This window comes from Peromyscus californicus, unplaced genomic scaffold, assembly GCF_007827085.1.
Source record: "Peromyscus californicus insignis strain IS unplaced genomic scaffold, ASM782708v3 Scaffold_3__1_contigs__length_106647218, whole genome shotgun sequence".
Taxonomy (NCBI): Eukaryota; Metazoa; Chordata; class Mammalia; order Rodentia; family Cricetidae; genus Peromyscus; species Peromyscus californicus.
In genome coordinates this window covers 96,753,155-96,771,445 of record NW_026294551.1, presented here as the reverse complement: position 1 = coordinate 96,771,445, position 18,291 = coordinate 96,753,155, and the positions used below count along the sequence as shown (strand labels likewise).

The 18,291-nt window shown below is 49.4% G+C and overlaps 1 protein-coding gene across 22 annotated transcripts in view; it reads right to left on the bottom strand.

Moving 5' to 3' along the window:
• Positions 1–16,132, bottom strand: part of Rbfox1 (RNA binding fox-1 homolog 1) — a 2,167,575-nt gene extending 2,151,443 nt beyond the window's left edge. For 5 of the 22 annotated variants that reach the window (XM_052759375.1, XM_052759359.1, XM_052759369.1 and 2 more), the window contains exon 1: positions 15,841–16,123. In XM_052759375.1, coding sequence (XP_052615335.1) covers positions 15,841–16,044 — 204 coding nt within the window. In that variant the 5' untranslated portion in view covers positions 16,045–16,123. Of the gene's footprint in view, positions 1–15,840 lie in introns of all 22 variants that reach the window. The other 17 variants (XM_052759373.1, XM_052759378.1, XM_052759364.1 and 14 more) reach the window with 9 other exon arrangements.
• Between the last annotated feature and the right edge of the window lie 2,159 nt (positions 16,133–18,291).

Genomic DNA, 18,291 nt, shown 5'->3' with positions numbered 1-18,291 from the left:
GGAGGAAGGCAGAATTCAAAAACAAAGGTTCTGAGAGACTGAAAGCCTGGCGCCATTAGAGTGAGGACCCGGCTTTCCCTTCCTCCTGTCTTGTTTTTCAGGTGATTTTTCTTTAAATGGTTTGTGCTGAGCTCCAGGCACCAAGAACCCTGCAAAGCTGGGGTTCACATGGGAGTGTGTGCACATGCCCAGGTACACACTGCCACCTGCATGCACTTACCTAGCCAGAGAGACAGACAACAGAAACACACAGAGAGACAGGTATACACCCATGGCCCAAGCCAGAGCACCCGTCCCTGTGAACACACAGCAGATAACCCTGATTGTCAAGCCACAGCTAAGCCTGCCTCACAAGTCTTTCCCCCCAGGAATGAAAGATGGATTTTTTTCCCTTTACTCAAGAAGATAGATTTTCAAAACAAGCACTTCTCCATCTACAAGCAGGCTTTACCTCCTGAGCCACACATATTGATCAGCCTTTTATTGTCAATTTTCTTTTAGTTGAACTGGAGAAAAATATAATCTAATTATACCCCTCCTGACGGGTAGGAATCAGTCACCCTAAAGCCAATTTTGCGTGCTTCTGTGACTAAGGTGTTTAATTTGGAGGGATGACAGAGCGAAAGCCCTGGTCATGTTTTAATGCAATTAGCATGGGATGTATACATCTGAAGGCTCGAGATGTCACAGCTGCTGCACCACAGAAGTCACTGAGTGTCACTGGCATCTCCCTGAAGCCCCTGGAACATGGAATCAGGAAACTTCAATTCTGCGAGCTCGCCTTCTACATAGGTTAGGAGAAGCAGTTGGCACTCCGTGGTCTGCTGGCATCCCATACTGTGGCTCTTCAAGCCACTGACTCCTGATTTGTCTATTCTGTAAACCCATAAAAAATATTTATTTTTAAATTTTGGAGCCAACATAAAGTTGTCTTTCTTTTTTTTTTTTAGCAAGAAGGATGGATGGATGGGTGGGTGGGTGGGTGGGTGGATGGATGGATGGATGGATGGGTGAGTGGGTGGGTGGATGGATGATGGATGGAGAAAATGCGGTAAATGTACATTATGGAGTTTTATTTAGTTGTGAAGAAAAACAAAACCATTTCTGCAGGAAAATGGATGAACTGGTGGTCGTTGTGTTGAGAGAAACAAGGCAGACTCAAAAGACAAGCGTCACATTTTCCCTCGCTTATGGATCCTAGATTTTATATAGCTGCATAAAATCACTGACATGAAATAAAAACAGAAGTGAGGCTGTCTGGGAGAAGGGGAAGTGGTGGGAGGGAAAGAGAAGGAGGGGGAAGCATCACCCACGGTGCTCTTGAATGAAGATGTTGTTAGAGGAGTTGGGGAGATGATCCAGTCAGTAAAGTGCAAGTGTGAGGGACTGAGTTCCAATCCCAGCACCCAGCTCAGAAAAAAGGCTGGGCTTGGCAGCACACTCTAATCCCGACACCAGAGAGATGGCGACAGGGAGAACCCCTGGAGCTCTCCAGCCAGCCAGCCTGGCCAAATCAGTGAGCTCCAGATTCAATGACAGACCCTGTCCAAGAATCTAAAGAACAACCTCTGGCCTGCACATGCATACAAGCATTAGCACCTGAACACACACACACACACATACACACACACACACACACACACACACACACACACACACACACACACATACACACACACACACACACACATGTGTGTGTGGGGAGCGGGGTCCTTTATGAAACCCATTACCATGAACAACAAATACATTAAATACATGTCAATAAAAAATGTTATTACCGCCGGGCAGTGGTGGCGCACGCCTTTAATCCCAGCACTCGGGAGGCAGAGTCAGGCGGATCTCTGTGAGTTCGGGGCCAGCCTGGGCTACCAAGTGAGTTCCAGGAAAGGCTCAAAGCTACACAGAGAAACTCTGTCTCGAAAAACCAAAAAAAAAAAAATGTTATTACCATCTTATCATTTATATATATGGGTGTTTTGCCTACATGTACATCTGTGCACCACATGCATGCCTGGTGCCTGCAGAAGCCAGAAGGGGGCGTTAAATACCCTGGAATAAGAATTACAGATAGTTGTAAGCCACTATATGGGTGCTAGGAATTGAACCTGGGTCCTCTGATGAGCAGCTGAATCATCTCTCCAGGCCCCAGCAAGAAAATCTTAAGAGACTTTTATAATATCACTTTCATGTACACAGAAACACCACCCCCATCAGTCAGGACAGATCATGTGCTGCAGAAACGAATCCCCCATAAAGACACAACTTGCTTTCTTGCTTCTTCGCTGTATATGGAGGAGTCAGGAAGGGAATGGGCTTGGCTTCCACCCTCACCTGGCCTGGGACTTGGGGAAGGAGGCTAATGGTCTTTCACTCCCAGAACACCCATCCTCAGGCCAGGCAAAATAGGGAGGGCAGTGTTGGAAGCTGCACACAGCCAAATGAACACCCAGTCTAGAACTCACACCCAGTCTAGAACTCACACCCAGTCTAGAACTCACACCCAGTACTTCCTCCCCAGACCACCAGTCACTTCCAGTCACAACCACCCTGCCAGGATGGAGGAAGGATGTATGCTCTTTCCACACAGAGAAAGAGAAGAGAACTGGAGTGAATGCCACCAATTCTATCCTGCAGTGAACGACAGTGAAAGAATATCTCCAATCAATGATCATAGTCCTGTGTTTTCTCAATGTCTTTGTTTCCTTGTGCCATGAATATCTGACACCAAATCAACAGGGACTAAGTAAGATGTACCATCTGAGGGAGTCTTGTTCTCAATAGGTCGAAAAAGTAACAAAGAGAGTGCAGGCCTTCTTAGATGCCCTCACCACCAGAGTGCAGACTCACAGAAATGTTCCCAGCACCCAGCACCTCTCAGTGGCTTAGCAGCCAGGCTCCACCATCCTCCACTTGATCTCCACCCTGGAAGCCCCCAGACGTCAAGTCCCTATGCCAACCACGTCCTCAGACCTGCGTTCTTCCTGCCTCCTCTTCCCCTCCCAAACTCACTCCTCATAGCCTTGCATCCTCTTCTTGGTCGACCTTCTTTGTCAGCCTGGACCCCTCCGTCTGTAACACACCCCTAAACATGATCTCCCTTTCTTCTACCACACCCATGTGCAACACATACACACACACATACGCACACACACTACACACCACACACCTGGCTTAACCAGCAGCACTATGACAGCTCAGGCCCGTGGAGTATGCTGAAGCCTCACAGCATGGACACACAGCTCTGCCCAGGCCCATCTGGTACACCCTCCCTGCTGTCCACTTGGGGCCTCTGACGATGCTCAATTTTAAGCCTTTTCTATATCTCCAGGTCCAAAAGCCCACCACGCACCTTTTTTTGAGACCAAGTCTCATACACCCCAGGATTTTAGTTTCCTTTCTGTGGCTGTAATAACACAATGGTTTGTTCTGCTTACACTTTCAGGTCACCGTACATTACTGAGACAAGTCAGGGAAGGAAGACAAGCCGGAACCTGAAGGCAGGCATGCTTGCTGTTCTGGGCAGCACTACCCATGCTCATGGAACTCACTCACGGCCACGGCTAGCTGGCTCTAACAGGCTCATGCTTTAATAACTTTCTTAAAAGCTACCTACCCAGGGAATGGTGCTGCCCACAGTGGACAGGGCCTTCTGCATCAATGAACAACCAAGACAAACCCCCTCAGACTCCTCACTCTGGTCCCCTGGGGCTGCTCACCAGGGATCTTGACTTCCCAGCACGGCCCCCAACTCTGGCCACCCCAAGCTGCTTGTAATAAATCCTTCCCCTAGGACCCCCATGACTCAGATATCCTGTGTTCCAACCCAGCCTGGTGAGCCAATCCGTGTGGACCTGCCCTACCTGGGCCTCCCCAGTCCACCGACCTATGTGATCTCCAAAGTGGCTGCTCCACTTTGCAACTCCACCAACACAGTAACCACTGCACCAAAGAAACCACATGGAAAGGACTTTCTGAAGAGAACTCCGTTGCCCAGAAATTAAAGCCAACAATTGACAAGTGGGACCTCACAAAGCTGAAAAGTGTCTCCATAGCTAAAGGAACAACAAATTGAGTGATGAGGAAGCCCACAGAGCCGGAGGGAATCCATCTTTGCCAGCTGTACATCTGACCTGACAGAGGATTAATATCCAGAATACACAAAGAACTCAAAATACAAGGAGTCAAGAAAATAAAAGAACCAACTTTTAAAAATGGGCTATGGAACTGAAAAGAGAGCTCTCAATAGAAGAAATAAAAATGGCTAATACCTCAGAAAGTTCAGGGAAATGCACATCAAAACTGAGAATTCATCTTACCCAGTAAGGATGGCTAAGATCAACTATTGTTGGTTATTTTTGCTCTTTTGGGGGTCCACCACCCAGCTCATAAATAAATCACACACAGAGGTGTATTCTTACTTATAAATGCCTGGGCCTAGCTTGGCTTGTTTCTTGCCAGCTTTCCTTAACTTTAAATTTTCCCGTCTACCTTTTGACTCTGGGCTTTTCCCGTTCTCTTACTTCTGTAAATCTTACTCTTAGCTCATGTCTTGCTGTGTAGCTGGGTGGCTGGCCCTGATGTGCGCCTTCTCTGGCTGCTTCTTTTTTTTCCTCCTAGATCTCTCCTTCTATGTATCCTCTCTGCCTGCCAGCCCTGCTTGTTTCTCTCTCCTGCCTCGCTATTGGCCATTCAGATCTTTATTACACCATCATGTGTTTTAGACAGGCACAGTAACACAACTTTACAGAGTTAAACAAATGCAACACAAACAAAAGTAACACACCTTAAATAATATTCTACAACAATCACCAAAATAGCTGGCAATGCTGGCGAGGATGTGGGGAAAGGGACCCTCATTCATCGTTGGTGGGGAAAGTGGTGCAGCCAATATGGTGATCAGCATGGACGATCCTCAAAATACTAAAGCCAAATCTGCCATATAACCCAGCTATACCAGTGCTTGGCATGTCCAAAGGACTCACATCCTGCTCCACAGACACCTACTCAGTCATGGTTATCGTCGCTCTGCTCACAATGGCTAGAAATGGAGACATCCCAAGTGTCCTTCGGCTGATGAACGGAAAATAAAATGACACACCATGGTTTAGTGTCAAAAAACGAAATCGTGATCTCTGCAGGTAAATGGGTGGAACTGGAAAATACTGTAGTGAGTGAAGTAACTCAAACGCAGAGAGATAAACATGTTTGCACTCATCTGTGATGCCTAGCTCCAAATCTTCAGATGTGAGCACACACCCTGAAGTAACCGCAGAAACTAGGAAAGTGGAAAGGGACCGCGGTGGGCAACAAGGGAACAGTGGAATGTAGGTGCTGTGAAGTGGGAGGTGGGGACAATGAGGGGCTTTGATGAGGGAGAGGGAGGGAAGAAGTGGGATAAATAACACAAAAATCATTGAAAAAGGCCAAAGGAAATCGTATTATTTTACATTTACCTAAAATTACATATAACACATATAATTGTATGTATATATATATATGTGTGTGTGTGTGTATGTGTGCATATATATGTGTATGTGTACATGTATATGTGTGTTTGTGTGTATATGTATTGTGTGTATGTATATGTATATACACATGTGTGTGCAGGTATGTGTGTATATGTGTGTTTGCATGTGTGTATATTATGTGTATGTATATATGTGTATGTGTATACATGCATGTGTGTATATGTGTGTATGTGTGTATATTGTATATATGCATGTGTATATATATGTGTGTGTGTATATGTACATATGTGTGCATTTACATATATGTGTGTATGGATGTATATATGTGTGTTTATGTGTATATATGTGTGTATATGTTTATATGTGTGTATATGTATATGTGTGTATGTGTATATATGTACTGTATGTATATATGTATACATACACATCCATATAGTTTGGATGAAGTTATGCCACTTGGGATGATAATGCCTCCTGCAAGAGTCATAGACTGTAAAATCTCAGTACCAGACATGAGAAACCTCCTTTCAAGTTACATGATGAGGACTGAGTTATTGTTGCTCAGAGTTGCCCAGGAGGCTCCCAAAACAGTACAAGCTGTTGCTGGTATCCTTGGTAGCATCCCAGAAGTTGAAGGTAGGTCCCTATTGCTGAAGACACCATGACTTTGGATGTGGGACTCAAAGGAACCACACTGAGCTGATCTGGAAGCCTCCTCCCCGAGGACTGACTTTCCTAGTCCCAGAAGGTGCTGTGCAGGCTGCCAAGGGAAAGGACGGCCAACAGTTCCACCCAGTTGTGAAGCTTATAAAACACAGCAAAGCATAGCATGGCAAAATATCGCTAAAGGTTGGGAGGCCCAAGGGGGTCAAATGGAGCCAAGAGTCCTTGGTGAGGCCAAGACTGGCTGGTCTGTGGGGAGCACGCGGGTTCCCCTTGGCATCCCTGCAGCCTGGCAGGAGGGAGAGGCTCTTCCTCCTCTGAGCCACCCCTGGAGGTCCTGTTGCTGACCATGGATGATTGACTGCAAGAAGGACTGTGCAAGATGCTGCAAGTTGCTCAGAGAAAAGTAAAATAAAATGTGCCATCCAGCTGCTAGCAAGAGCTTTGGAGGCAGAGCGTCAGTAGGCATGCCCAGACAGTCTGGATCTTGAGGGAAAATGTTCATTTCAATAACCCCAGTCTTTGCACCTGCAGATCCATTTCCTTCTCTCTCTGCCTCTGGTATCATAAAGGCTTAGTCTCTAGGAGTTCAGGCAGCAAGGAGGCTAGCCTCACCACACAAGAGGAACTCTGACATTTGCTGGAAGAGTCACAGTAAAGGGGCCGTAGGAGAGGACAAATCACTACTCCTTCCTCTCCTCCTAACTGTACAAAACTTGAACAGCATGCTAACCCAGAGCCTAGCCACAGTAGCAGGAGACACCAGGTCCTGTCCAATACCAGAGACAGGCAAAGCTGAGGCTACCTGCTACAAGGCAGCTTATGGTCTCTAGGACTGTAGCCATTTCATGAGCACCTGTATTCATTCTCCCAACAAACTCCAGAAGGGTGCAAAGGCTTCCAAACCTGGGACTCTCAAAGTACAAGGACCAGCAAGACTCAGAAGATATTTTCAGCTTTGGCGGCACCACCATCTCTGTCCCAAATTCCTGAAGCTTCCGCTGTAGTGGGAAAGCAGTGAAAGACAGTACACGCATGAATGTATGTAGTTGCATTTCAATAAAACTTTATTGATCTACACAACTGGCATGCCAGCTCTGGCCCATGGGCTGCAGTCAGTCTCTGCTAGAGTATGACCTTTAGGACAGCAGAAATCCATCTTGTTTACAGATGCTCACCTGCTTTACAGTTGCTCATATATTTGGAGATGGAATGAAAAGGACAACACCTTCCCTCCCCATGGACAGAGGGCACCATATTTCGATATCACATGTCGAAGAACCACCAGAGCAGGACTCTCCACTGAGGCAGAGTTCTCTTCCAAGGATCAAGGTGCAGTGGAACAGAGCATTGTGGGAAGACAGAGTAACCAGACTAGGAACAAAGCATTGCACCCCTCTGCAGACTGTTCTCTGTAAAGATCCTAGCAAAAGTGTGGGGCACAGACAAGCAGCCCTTCATATCCGGGGGTTCCACAAACTCCACCTACCACATAGTAGAAAGAAAGGGACTGGGGAGGTGGCTCAGTGCTTGAAGAACCTGCTGCAAAAATGTGGGCTATGGAGTTTGGATCCCCAGAAACCCACATAACTGTGGGGTAACTGCAGCCTTGGAAAGAGAAGACGGGGATCTCCAGAGCAAGCTGGCCAATGAGACTAGCCCTATCAGTGAGCTCTGGGTTTGACAGGAGAGGGCAGCCCCAACATCAACCTGAAGCCTCCACAGACACACGCATACACATGTGCCCACACACATGCAAAAAATATCATGCATATACACACATGCACACCACACACGAGAAAGGTAAAAATACAAAAAGATGCAAACACTTCCTTCAGCACTAAACACGTTAAGAGGTTTTTTTGCTATTAATCCCTAGACCACATAGCTGTTAGGAGAATAAATGACCTACAGATGGCTGAAAGTCTACAGGAGATTGCGTGGATCACACACAAATGCTATGTCACTCTATAGGCAGGACTTAAACACTAAAGAGTTTGGTGTCTGAGATGGGCCAAACAAACACCAGCAGTGAAATGCTACCAGCTTTAAGAGATGGGAAATTTTGACTGCACATGGATGGCTCACAACTCAGCTCTGAGGTAGGAGGATTGCTGTGGCTTCAAGACTAGCCTGGCCTACATAACAAAACCTTGTCTCAAAAAAAAAAAAAGCATTGCTCATCAGATAGTGCTTGCCATACAAGTCTGACAAGCTGAACTCAATCCCCGGAAACTGTGATGGAAAGGGAACTAAGCTCACAAAGTTGCTCTCTGACCTCCACATGTGCACCGTGGCGTGAATGCACCCACACTCATGAGCACACCAGACACACAACAGCAATAATAATGAATGTCTAAATAACTAAATAAGGAGCTAGAGAGAGACCCGCTTCTGGTGGGCTCCAACCACCCACAACTCCAGCTCCAGGGCATCCAACACCCTCTTCTAGACTCTGAGGGCACCCACAGATATATGCATCTATATACATACATACATACATACATACATACATACATACATACATACACAGAAACAAAAAAATTAAAAATAAAAATAACTAAGTAAGAATTAAAGAATTAGCAGGTATCCCCTTCTCCAAGTCCATCTTCTTCCCAGACAAGCTTCCCAGTCACCCGGCAACTCCCAAGTCGGAATGTCTAGCCTGTACTTGTCCTTCTGTCTCCAATCTGGCTGTGTCTTCAGCTACCACAATCTGGATCTCAGAGCAAACTCAGCTAATGAGCCCAAAGTCAAATTCTTGTTCTTTCTATTGTCCTGGAGGCCATCTCAGACCCTACCTCTTCCTCACACCCTGACCTTTGGACAGGATCTCATGAACCATTATCATGACTACCCCTCCATTCCCACTGACCCCACCACCATCCAAGCCACCAACATCCCTGAGAGGCCCTGTCCCAGCCTGCAAGCTTGTCCCCTCCTGTCCCTTGAGCTCCGTGCCACATTCCAGGGTACACAACAGAAAAGCAACTACCTAACTGAGGTTAAAAATTACAAATGTAAAGCCCAGTGTGGTGGTACATGCCTTTGATTTGAGTTCCGGTCTACATAGCAAGTTCCAGGCCAGCAAGGGCCACAAAGTGAGAAGATCTTATCTAAAACTAATAATAATAATTACGAAGACATGGAGAAACAAAACAGCTCAGTAAGAAAAGGTACCAAGCCTGAGGGCAATGAGTTCAGTCCCCAGAACACACAGTGGAAGGAGAGAACCAACTTCTGCAGCTGTGCTCTGCCCTCCACATGTGGGCCATGCACACACACACACACACACACACACACACACACACACACACACACACACAAATGTATCAAAAACAGTTTACAAAGGCATTTACCTATAGTCCATACGTCTGCAGCCCAGCAGCACACAGCAGCTGCTGTTTAACCATGCAGTGATTAAATATTTCTGAAATCAGAAATAGAGCCAGAGCCAGCACAACCCACTCCCTAAAACCACAGCAGGTACAAGGAGGTGTGTACCTCCAGAAGGAACTAATATGAGTGCTGTGTACCCCAAAACTCTTTCTGTTCCAGACCAAAGGAATTTCCCTTGCAGTGCTTATGACTGCACCCCAAACTTCTGTGCTTTGGGAGACATACAAACTTCTTTCTGATTGCTACTTCCACACCGCACCCCATGGAAGCTTGCTGTACAAACTGCAGACACACTGTGTCCCAGTGGGTGGCCACGTCTCTGAGCTGGACCAAAAGAGAGCATCGCCAGGGGAAAGTCTCCATCTCATCTCGGGGAGACATTTTCCATGGGGAAGTCCAGAAACCCAAGTGTGTTCCAAACACTGTACATCTCTGGTTGGTCACTGGTTGGTTCTGGGAGGCTTTGGAAGGCTCCAACATGGAAATGAACACTGGGCATCACCTGCTCTGCCCTCCCACGTCCCTGCCACCTGGAATCCCAGCAGGCAATCTGGGGACCAGGCAACCTCAAACTGAAGCAGAAAACAGAAATGATACCTGAATCCCCCGAAAGCTGAAATGAGCAGGAACCCCATCCTACCAGTGGATCTGAGAAGGGTAATAGAGTTGGAAACACCCACATAGTGTTAAATAAAAATAAAAATGTGGACATCGAGATGGCTCAGCAGATAAAGGTGCTTGCCACCAAGACTGATGGCCTGAGTTCAGTCTCCAGGACCTGCATGGTAGGAGAGGAATGACTCCCCAGGTTGTCTTCAGACCTCCAGTGCACTGTGCTACATGTGTTAGTCATCCTCTCTCTCTCTCTCTCTCTCTCTCTCTCTCTCTCTCTCTCTCTCTCTCTCTCTCTCTCCTCTCTCTCCCCCCTTCCCCCTCTCTCTCCCCCTCTCTCTCTCCCCTCTCTCTCTCTTCCCTCTCTCTCTTTCCTCTCTCTCTCCCTCCCCTCTCTCTCTCATAAATGAAATTTTACAAAAAGTTTAAGCATTCACTACCTAGTTTGTATCCTCCTGAAGTGCTACACCAAGCATGTCCCATTTCTCTACAGGTATCTCAAGCCCCACATCTTCATAACTAATTGCCAGTGCCAACAGTTGAGGAAGCTGAGACCTGTGGCAGTCTTGCAAGTTTTTCAAGGCCACACTGCTAAGGGGGACAGCAGAGGCTGGCACTCAACATGTCCCTTTGTGGGACTCTGTCCCTGACACGACACAGCCATTGCTCTTAAAACCAGAGAGCCTCACAAGACTGCAACTCTTGGTGTTCCCTCTGAGGCAAAGGGCAAGTGGGGAAGCACCCCTCACCTCCTGGAGGAGGTAGAAGAGGTCAACAACAGTTGGGGTGCTCTACTCTGTGGTATAGCTGCCTGTGTAAGCAATCCATCACCCACGATCCTGTGAGTAACCTCGAATGGTTTCCTTTTTTCACCAGATAGGACTTGGTGAAATCGTTTGCCTGGTCTGTGGCTGCCTTCTCTGTCTGGAGTGAATGGGAACGGAACCCCCCAGGAGTCAAACAGTGACTCTCCTGAGTACTTTCACAAGTCTAGACCTGGTGAGCGGGTCAGTGGAAGAGTGCTTGCCTAGAACACATGGAGGAGGGCTGAGTGAAAATGTCTCCCCACAGACTGGCATTTGAACGCTTGAGCCCAGCTGGTACAGCTGGGAGGTGTGTCCTTTCTGGAAGAAGGGTGTCCCTGGCTTTGAGAGTGTAAAAGTCTTGTGCTATTATTCTAGTGCACGCTCTCTACTTTGCACTTGAAGTCTGAAGATGCAAACGCTCAGCTTTGTGTCCAGCCGCCATGCCTCCACCCTGCTGTTGTGGACTCTCATCCCTCTGGAACCGTAAGCCCAAATGAGTCCTTCCTTCTAGAAGTTGCCTTGATCATGGTGTTTTATCACAGCAACAGAAAAGTAAGGAATACATAGGTGAGGTGCCGAGTTACATGTCCCCAGTGTAGCAACAACAAACCAGACAGCTCGGGCTGAGGCAATCGCTCGGTCAGCAATCGCTTGGGCCTGAGCTGAATGTCAAGCCAATGTCAAAAGGGAGGAGCAGAGACGGCTCAGCAGTTAAGAGCACTGGCTGCTCTTCCAGAAGGCCCGGGATCAAGTCCCAGCAGTCACGTGGCAGCTCACAACTGTCTGTGACTCTGGTCCTAGGGGATCTGAATCCCTCCTCTGGCTTCCATGGGCACCAGACATGCACATGGTGCACAGACAAACACGCAGGCAAAACACTCATACACATAAAACAACTGAACAAACTTTTTAGAGAGAGAGAGAAAGAGAGAGCTAAACATGGAGGTAGGCTTGTAATCCCAGTGCTGGGGAGGCAAAGACAGGTGTATCCCTGGGGCTTGTGGGTCAGGCAACCTAGACCAGTAACCGACCCCGTGTCAAGAAAAAACAAAGTGGAGAGCAACAGATGAGTGGCACTCAAGATTACCCTGAAGAAATATATACAAGTGCATGTGTGTGCTGACATCCACATAAAGGAAGGAAAGCAGACCAACAGCTTCAACCACCTTCACTCCCTAGAAGGCTGTTGACAAGGTCTGGAGACATTCTGGCTGTCACCTGGGCAGAGGTCAGCCCAGCACTGCTCACCCAGCATCTCAGGACAGCCTGACACCTTCACTGAGAACAACCTGAATCCGCACCCAGAAGCACACTGTGCTGAATGGAAGGAGCCCGAGTGTCCCATCACCAGCAAAGACGGTGTCTTAGTTAGGTTTTGACTGCTATGATGAAACACCATGACCAAGGGGAACTTGGGATCAAAAGGGTTTGTTTCAGCTTACAAACGGAAGGTCAGAATCCATCACCAAAAGAAGTCGGGGCAGGAACTCAAGGCAGGAATGAAGCAGAGGAACACTGCTTACTGGCTCGTTCCTCATGGCTTGCCCAGGATCCTTTCTCTTACAACACATGACCACTTGCCCAGGGAGAGCATCACCCACAATGGGCTGGGCCCTCCCACATCAATCATTAATCAAGAAAAGATCCTACACTACAGGCAGTCTGATGGAGACTGTTCTCAATTGAAGTTCCTCTTCCCAGATAATTGTAGCTTGTATCAAGATGACCAAAAAAAAGAACAAATGAGAGCCCACAGTATTGGTGCTCCTCACCCAGCACTCCTGCTGGCAGGGACCTTCCTATTCACATCCCAGCTCCAGGAGGAAGGCTCCGCAGATCCATCTGGGAGCTGGGGGGGGGGGGGGGGGGCTCACCGAGTTGTTACCTTGAGAATTCAGCTCCACCCAGCAACAACCAGGGAATCTCAGCCCATCTGACTGAAGTTGAAGCAGGTAGGCAATTCCCTGGAGAGGTTTTCCTCCCCTCCAGGAAGAGCCACTGGCTGTGATTCACACTGGGATCCCTCCCTGGGGTTAGAGAACACAAAAGAAACTAAGAGACTTCTGACCCCATGAGGCAGTCAGCAGTATTTGTCTTTCTGGGGCTGGGTGACATGGATTCTAGCTTTTATAGTTACTTATGTACATCTGTGGGAGCAGGTGTGGGGATAGGTCATAAAACTAGAAAGCGCCCATGAGAGGAGGAAAGGGGTGTTGAGGAAAGGGGGGCAACAGAATACAAATAACAAGAAGGCAGAAAAGAGGTACTGATGGGTAAAATGAGAGAGAGATGGGGAAAAAGGAAAGGGGGATTTAAGTGTGTGTGTGTGTGTGTGTGTGTGTGTGTGTGTGTGTGTGTGTGTGCATGTGTGTGTTTGAAAATGCCATCATGAAACTCCATACTTTATATGCTAACTTTAAAGTAAGAATATAATAAGGACTACTGTTCACAATAAATGGAAGAATTGTGACGAAAATGAGAAAAAGGAGAGGTTAGATGTGAGAAGTCCTCCTGAGCACCCCAGCAAGATGTCCCACTCAGGGGCCCTGGAGTTCTGGTGTGTCCCCTAAAAGCCTCCTTTAGCAACCAGCCGACCCCCTGCCCCAAAGACAAGAGCACAGCCAGGAGGCCACTCAGAGGGACAGCCAGTCAGTCATAGGAGGCCTCAGATCACCAGGAGCAGGGAGGAGAAGGGACGCTTTATCCTTTAAAAAAAAAAAAAAAAAAGTGTCTGGATGTCGCCTGATGGCCCAGCAGCTTTGCAGAGAAGAGTCCACAGTGACCTGTCACTAAGGAACAAGGAGGTTTGGACACTTTCAACAAGCTAATGGTCACTACGGACAAAATTCCACAGAAGGCGCTGCTGTCTGCTTGACCCATTCTCCCAGAGCCCATGAGAGGAGACAGGGACTCTGCCCCCCACCCCAGGAGGGACATCTCTCTTCGTCACCCCCTCACCCCTCACCTCTCATCCTCTGTGCCTTCACACACACACACACACACACACACACACACACACACACGCGCGCGCCCGCCTGGAAACACTCTCTGGATGATTAGATGGTACAAACAAGGAAGAGGAATTTGGCAGGTGTTACAGGCAGCCCTGGTCTCTGGGCAGTCTTTAAACTGTAAAGCAGGAGTGTGAACACAGGGGGTCACAGAACCCCTCAAAAGGAGGGTTATGACCAGGCCTGGAGGGATCATTTCTGTCCGGTTCCTGCATATTCCTTCAAACCCAGACCGTGGGGGCTCCTGCGCCCCCACCCTTTGTAAATTTCACCAGCACCCACAGAATTCCCTTAACCTCCAGAAGGCACTCAATGGGGACATGCTGGTGCCCCACCTAAAGCTTGTCCCTTGGGGTGGATTTTGGCACTAAATCACATTATTGGGCACACAGAGCCACACAAAGTGGATCTTCCAAAGAAGCTGGGCCTATTGACACATTTATTTTGTCAACAAAGACGCTACAGTCAGAGAGGCTAAGTGACTTGCCCAAGGACACCCAGCTAAGGTCAGGCAGAGTATCTGCTCAAACTCAACAGCTCAGCTCTGCATTGCCCTGGGTAGCTTCCGTTGATTCTGGATTCCTGGTCTTTAAGTTCTGTGCTAAAGCAGGAGGTGAAGCAAGGCAGGGTGGGGGGCTCTCCCAGCCACAGAAGTTTCATGACACTGCCCAGCCACTGTGCTTGGGGTCAGGCACTTCCTCCCACTCCCTTCTAGGCCTTTCGGCCATGTGGCCCAGAAAACCTTCCATAAGCACTATCTTCCACCGGGATCTCAGAGGCCATTCACCTGGCTCCGGTGGGTCCGTGGCCCTCTTCAGAACGCAGTAGAAACCATGGAGAGTTGTGAGCATTGAGACAAGCGGCTTCAGAAGGTCCTAAGACTAGCCCCATGCCAGAGCCCAGCTGTCACCCAGATGTGGCCAGCTGCCACCCAGATGACTCAGGACGAAGGGACCGCTCCCTCGAGGGGCTCATCAGCAGCTCATCAAATTGATAAGACAAGTTCAGCCAAGCAAGCATGGCGGGGAGCGAAGAGTTCAACTCCACTAACCATTAAAGACCAGTCAAGGTGGCAGCCTCTCCAAGGACAGCAGCCCTCATCTGCCTCCAGGTGCGGCTCTCCCTAGCACCAAGTCTGCCGAATCTCACCTGGGAGAGAGTCCAGAGAGGGAGGCCAAATGGTCCCCATCTCATCCGTGCCCCCAGAAGCAACATACCACAGAGGCACCCTTGGTTGGTAGGGACAGAGCCTGGCAAGAAGTGCCAAGGGGAATCCAAGAGCTTCACCTGGCTGTCCCCTTCTGTGGGGCTAGGGAGAAGAATGTGGGACTGGGGTGGAAGCCATGTGCCTCCTGTCCATAATCCCCATAAGACTTGGAAGGGACAAGAGAGCACGAAGGTGTGGGGCTGGTGACTAGAGCACACTGACCGCAGCCCCAAGCTGAGTGTCGCAGGACTTGGTGAGCCTGGTGCTCCTTATGTCCCCATCCGAGACCCTCCCTTAAGGGACAGTTTTGCACAGACAACGAAGTCCCAAAGAGGTACCCCGACAGCCCTGGTCAGAATGGGGGTGCCTGCTCAGGATTGCTTAAAGCAACCCCACAACCTTCTCCAGGACACCCCTTCCCTGCTTTAGGTAAGCCACCGAGTCCAGCTGGGTCTGCTCCCCACCAACCACACCTCGTGGGCTTCTTAGGAAGTCAACAGCACATAAACACAGCTCTTGCCACCGAGCATCCAGATCCCGGGGCGGTCCCTCCAAGCAAGCACAATGCGCCTGCAGGAGTTGCTGCCCAGTTACCAACTTCACCAGGCGATGGCCAAGCATCCCTGGACCACCACAGCCCTGACCCACGTCCCAGCTGCCCCAAGATTACTTACACCTCTGCCTTCGACACCTGTGTGGGTGGCGAGCTCGTCCCGGGTTGGAAGCAGTGCGGTGGCTCCGTCCTGGGGCTCGCTTCCCGCTCGCAGCCCCAGCCTCAACCTCTTCTGCTCCGGAGCATCGTCCTCCCTTCCCTGCCGGCCCTCCCTGCCTCCTCGCAGCTTGTCTGCATCTTCAGGGCTGCCTGGGGGGCTGGCCATGGCTCCAGGTGGGGGTTTTTGGTGCCTACTCTTGGGGACGAGGAAGGAAGCAGGCGCCTCCCGCTGCAAACGGCCTCGCGGTGGCAGTGGGGCTTCTGCGCTCGGGCTCGGGGTCCGCGCCGGGCAGCTCTGTGCAGCTCTGCTGGCTCGCCACCGCCCTCTGCTGGCCATCACGGGCACTGCGGGTGGACCGGCTAGGTCTATGTGCCCGCTAGAGCAGGTACCCAGATGAGACAAAACCCTGTCTCCAGCCAACTCACAACCGATGCGCTAGGAAGGAAAGTAAAGGTGGGACGCCCGGAGAAGTTGGGAGGGGGTGGGCAGCACAGTCACTCTGGTCTTTGGCTCTATTTGTATTTGGAATGGTTTAGGGCAGCCTAGAAAATGACGTGGAGAATTCTGGAGAACAGGATCTGAGGAAAGGCTGGGTCTGTCAGCTGACATTTGGGGGACACGGGGCGGGGGAGGGGGGGACAGAGAGGCCAGAGGTCAACAGGTAACTAACTTCCCTTTGTTTTCTGTCTTTTTCTCATTTATTTGCTGTTTGTTTGTTTGTTTTTCCTGTAGACCAGGCTGGCCTCAGATTTACCCTAATTTTGCAGGTCAGAAGATAACTTTTGGAAGTCAGTTCTTTCCTTCCACTACGGAGATCCTGGGATGAATGCAGCTTGTCAGACTTGTGCAGCAAGCACCTTAACCAACTGAGTCTTCTTCTTTTTTTTTTTTAAGACTTTACGATTATTGGTGTTTTGCCTGCATGTATGTCTATATGACAGTGTCAGAAGCCGTGGAACTGGAATTACAGACAGGTGTGAGCTATCATGTGGGTGCTGGGAATTGAACCAGGCCCTTCAGAACCACTGAGTCATCTCTCCAGCCCCAAGCTGAGCCTTCTTGGTGGCTCTGGTTTGGTTGGATTGGGTTGGGTTGGGTTGGGATGGGTTGGGTTGGGATGGGTTGGGTTTGTATTCGGGACAGGGTTTCTCCTGAAACTAGAGCTCCTGGATTCATTAACTGGCTGGTCAGTGAGCCTCCAGGACCTGGTCTGTACCCCCCATTGAGGGGATTGCAGGTGCTCACTGCCATGCCCCCTTTTATGTGGTTGCTAGGGAACAAGCTTTGGTCCTCGTGGTTACACAGGGATCACCTTACCCATTGAGCCACCCTAAGAATGGCACATAACAGATGCTCAGGAAAACTTATTGGGTGAGCAAGTGGACCTGCTCCAGCGCATCATCTCTCCCCAGCAGGGATTATTCCAGTCCCCACACGGGGGCCTGAGAGCCTCTTCTGACTGTGACTGTCCTGAGGCAGCCCTGTGGCGAGTAGCATCATAGAGAGCGAGTCTGACATGCTGGGGCACGCTGCAGTGGCTGGAGTGTGGTGCAGCACTTAGTGGTCAAAGGCGGCTGGACATGAGCGCCTCGGTGGACTGTGGAGTCAAAGCCACAGTCAGATTCTGGGTCGGGTCCGGCTCACTTGGGCCTGTGACGCCCACCATGATGAGTCCCATGTACTTAGAAATGAAGCAGATTGGCAGTTTTCCTGACATGTCTAAGGGTGTTAGCTTAAACAAGTCAGGAGAAGTCTGGCTTGAGTCACAGAAACACGGACTTGTGTCCCTCCATTGTTTCCCAGGCTTGAGCCAGACTGCAGAGCAGTGGCACGTCAGTGGGAGATACGGCCCCATGCTGCCTGGGCAGCAGCCAGAGGAGTTCCCATCCCCTTTTCCACCCAGGCAAAGCTGATCCTCGACTTCTCTGCAGAAGGGAATTTCAGGAGCAGCCACTATGAAGCAGAGTGGGAATGTATGAAGGCTTACTTAGCGGATTTAACCACGGGGTTGCTAGAAGGCTACTTGGTGAAGCAGTAAGGCACACCTGAGAGTGTGGGTGTGGGCTTCCCAAAGGAGAGTGAGGGCTAAGCATCTCCCAAGTGGCCATGTATTCTGCTTTGGTGACTCCTGAAGTTTCACCTCAACTGCTGGCTGAAGAACCTTTTCTTGGTAAATGAGATTAGAGGGTGGCTCCTGGGGTGCATTGGATGGGGTTCCCGGGGTGCACTGGGTGGGGTTTCTGGGGTGCACTGGACGGGACCTCTACTGATGCAGAGGACTTCGGGAAAAGAAAAGATGGATGCTGTCACTGTAAACAGAGTTACTGTCTTGTTTGTCAGATTCCCAGGAAATCGTGGGAAAGGAGAAAGGCCACACTTGAAGGTCAGACAGGCACGGCTCATTGCTATTTT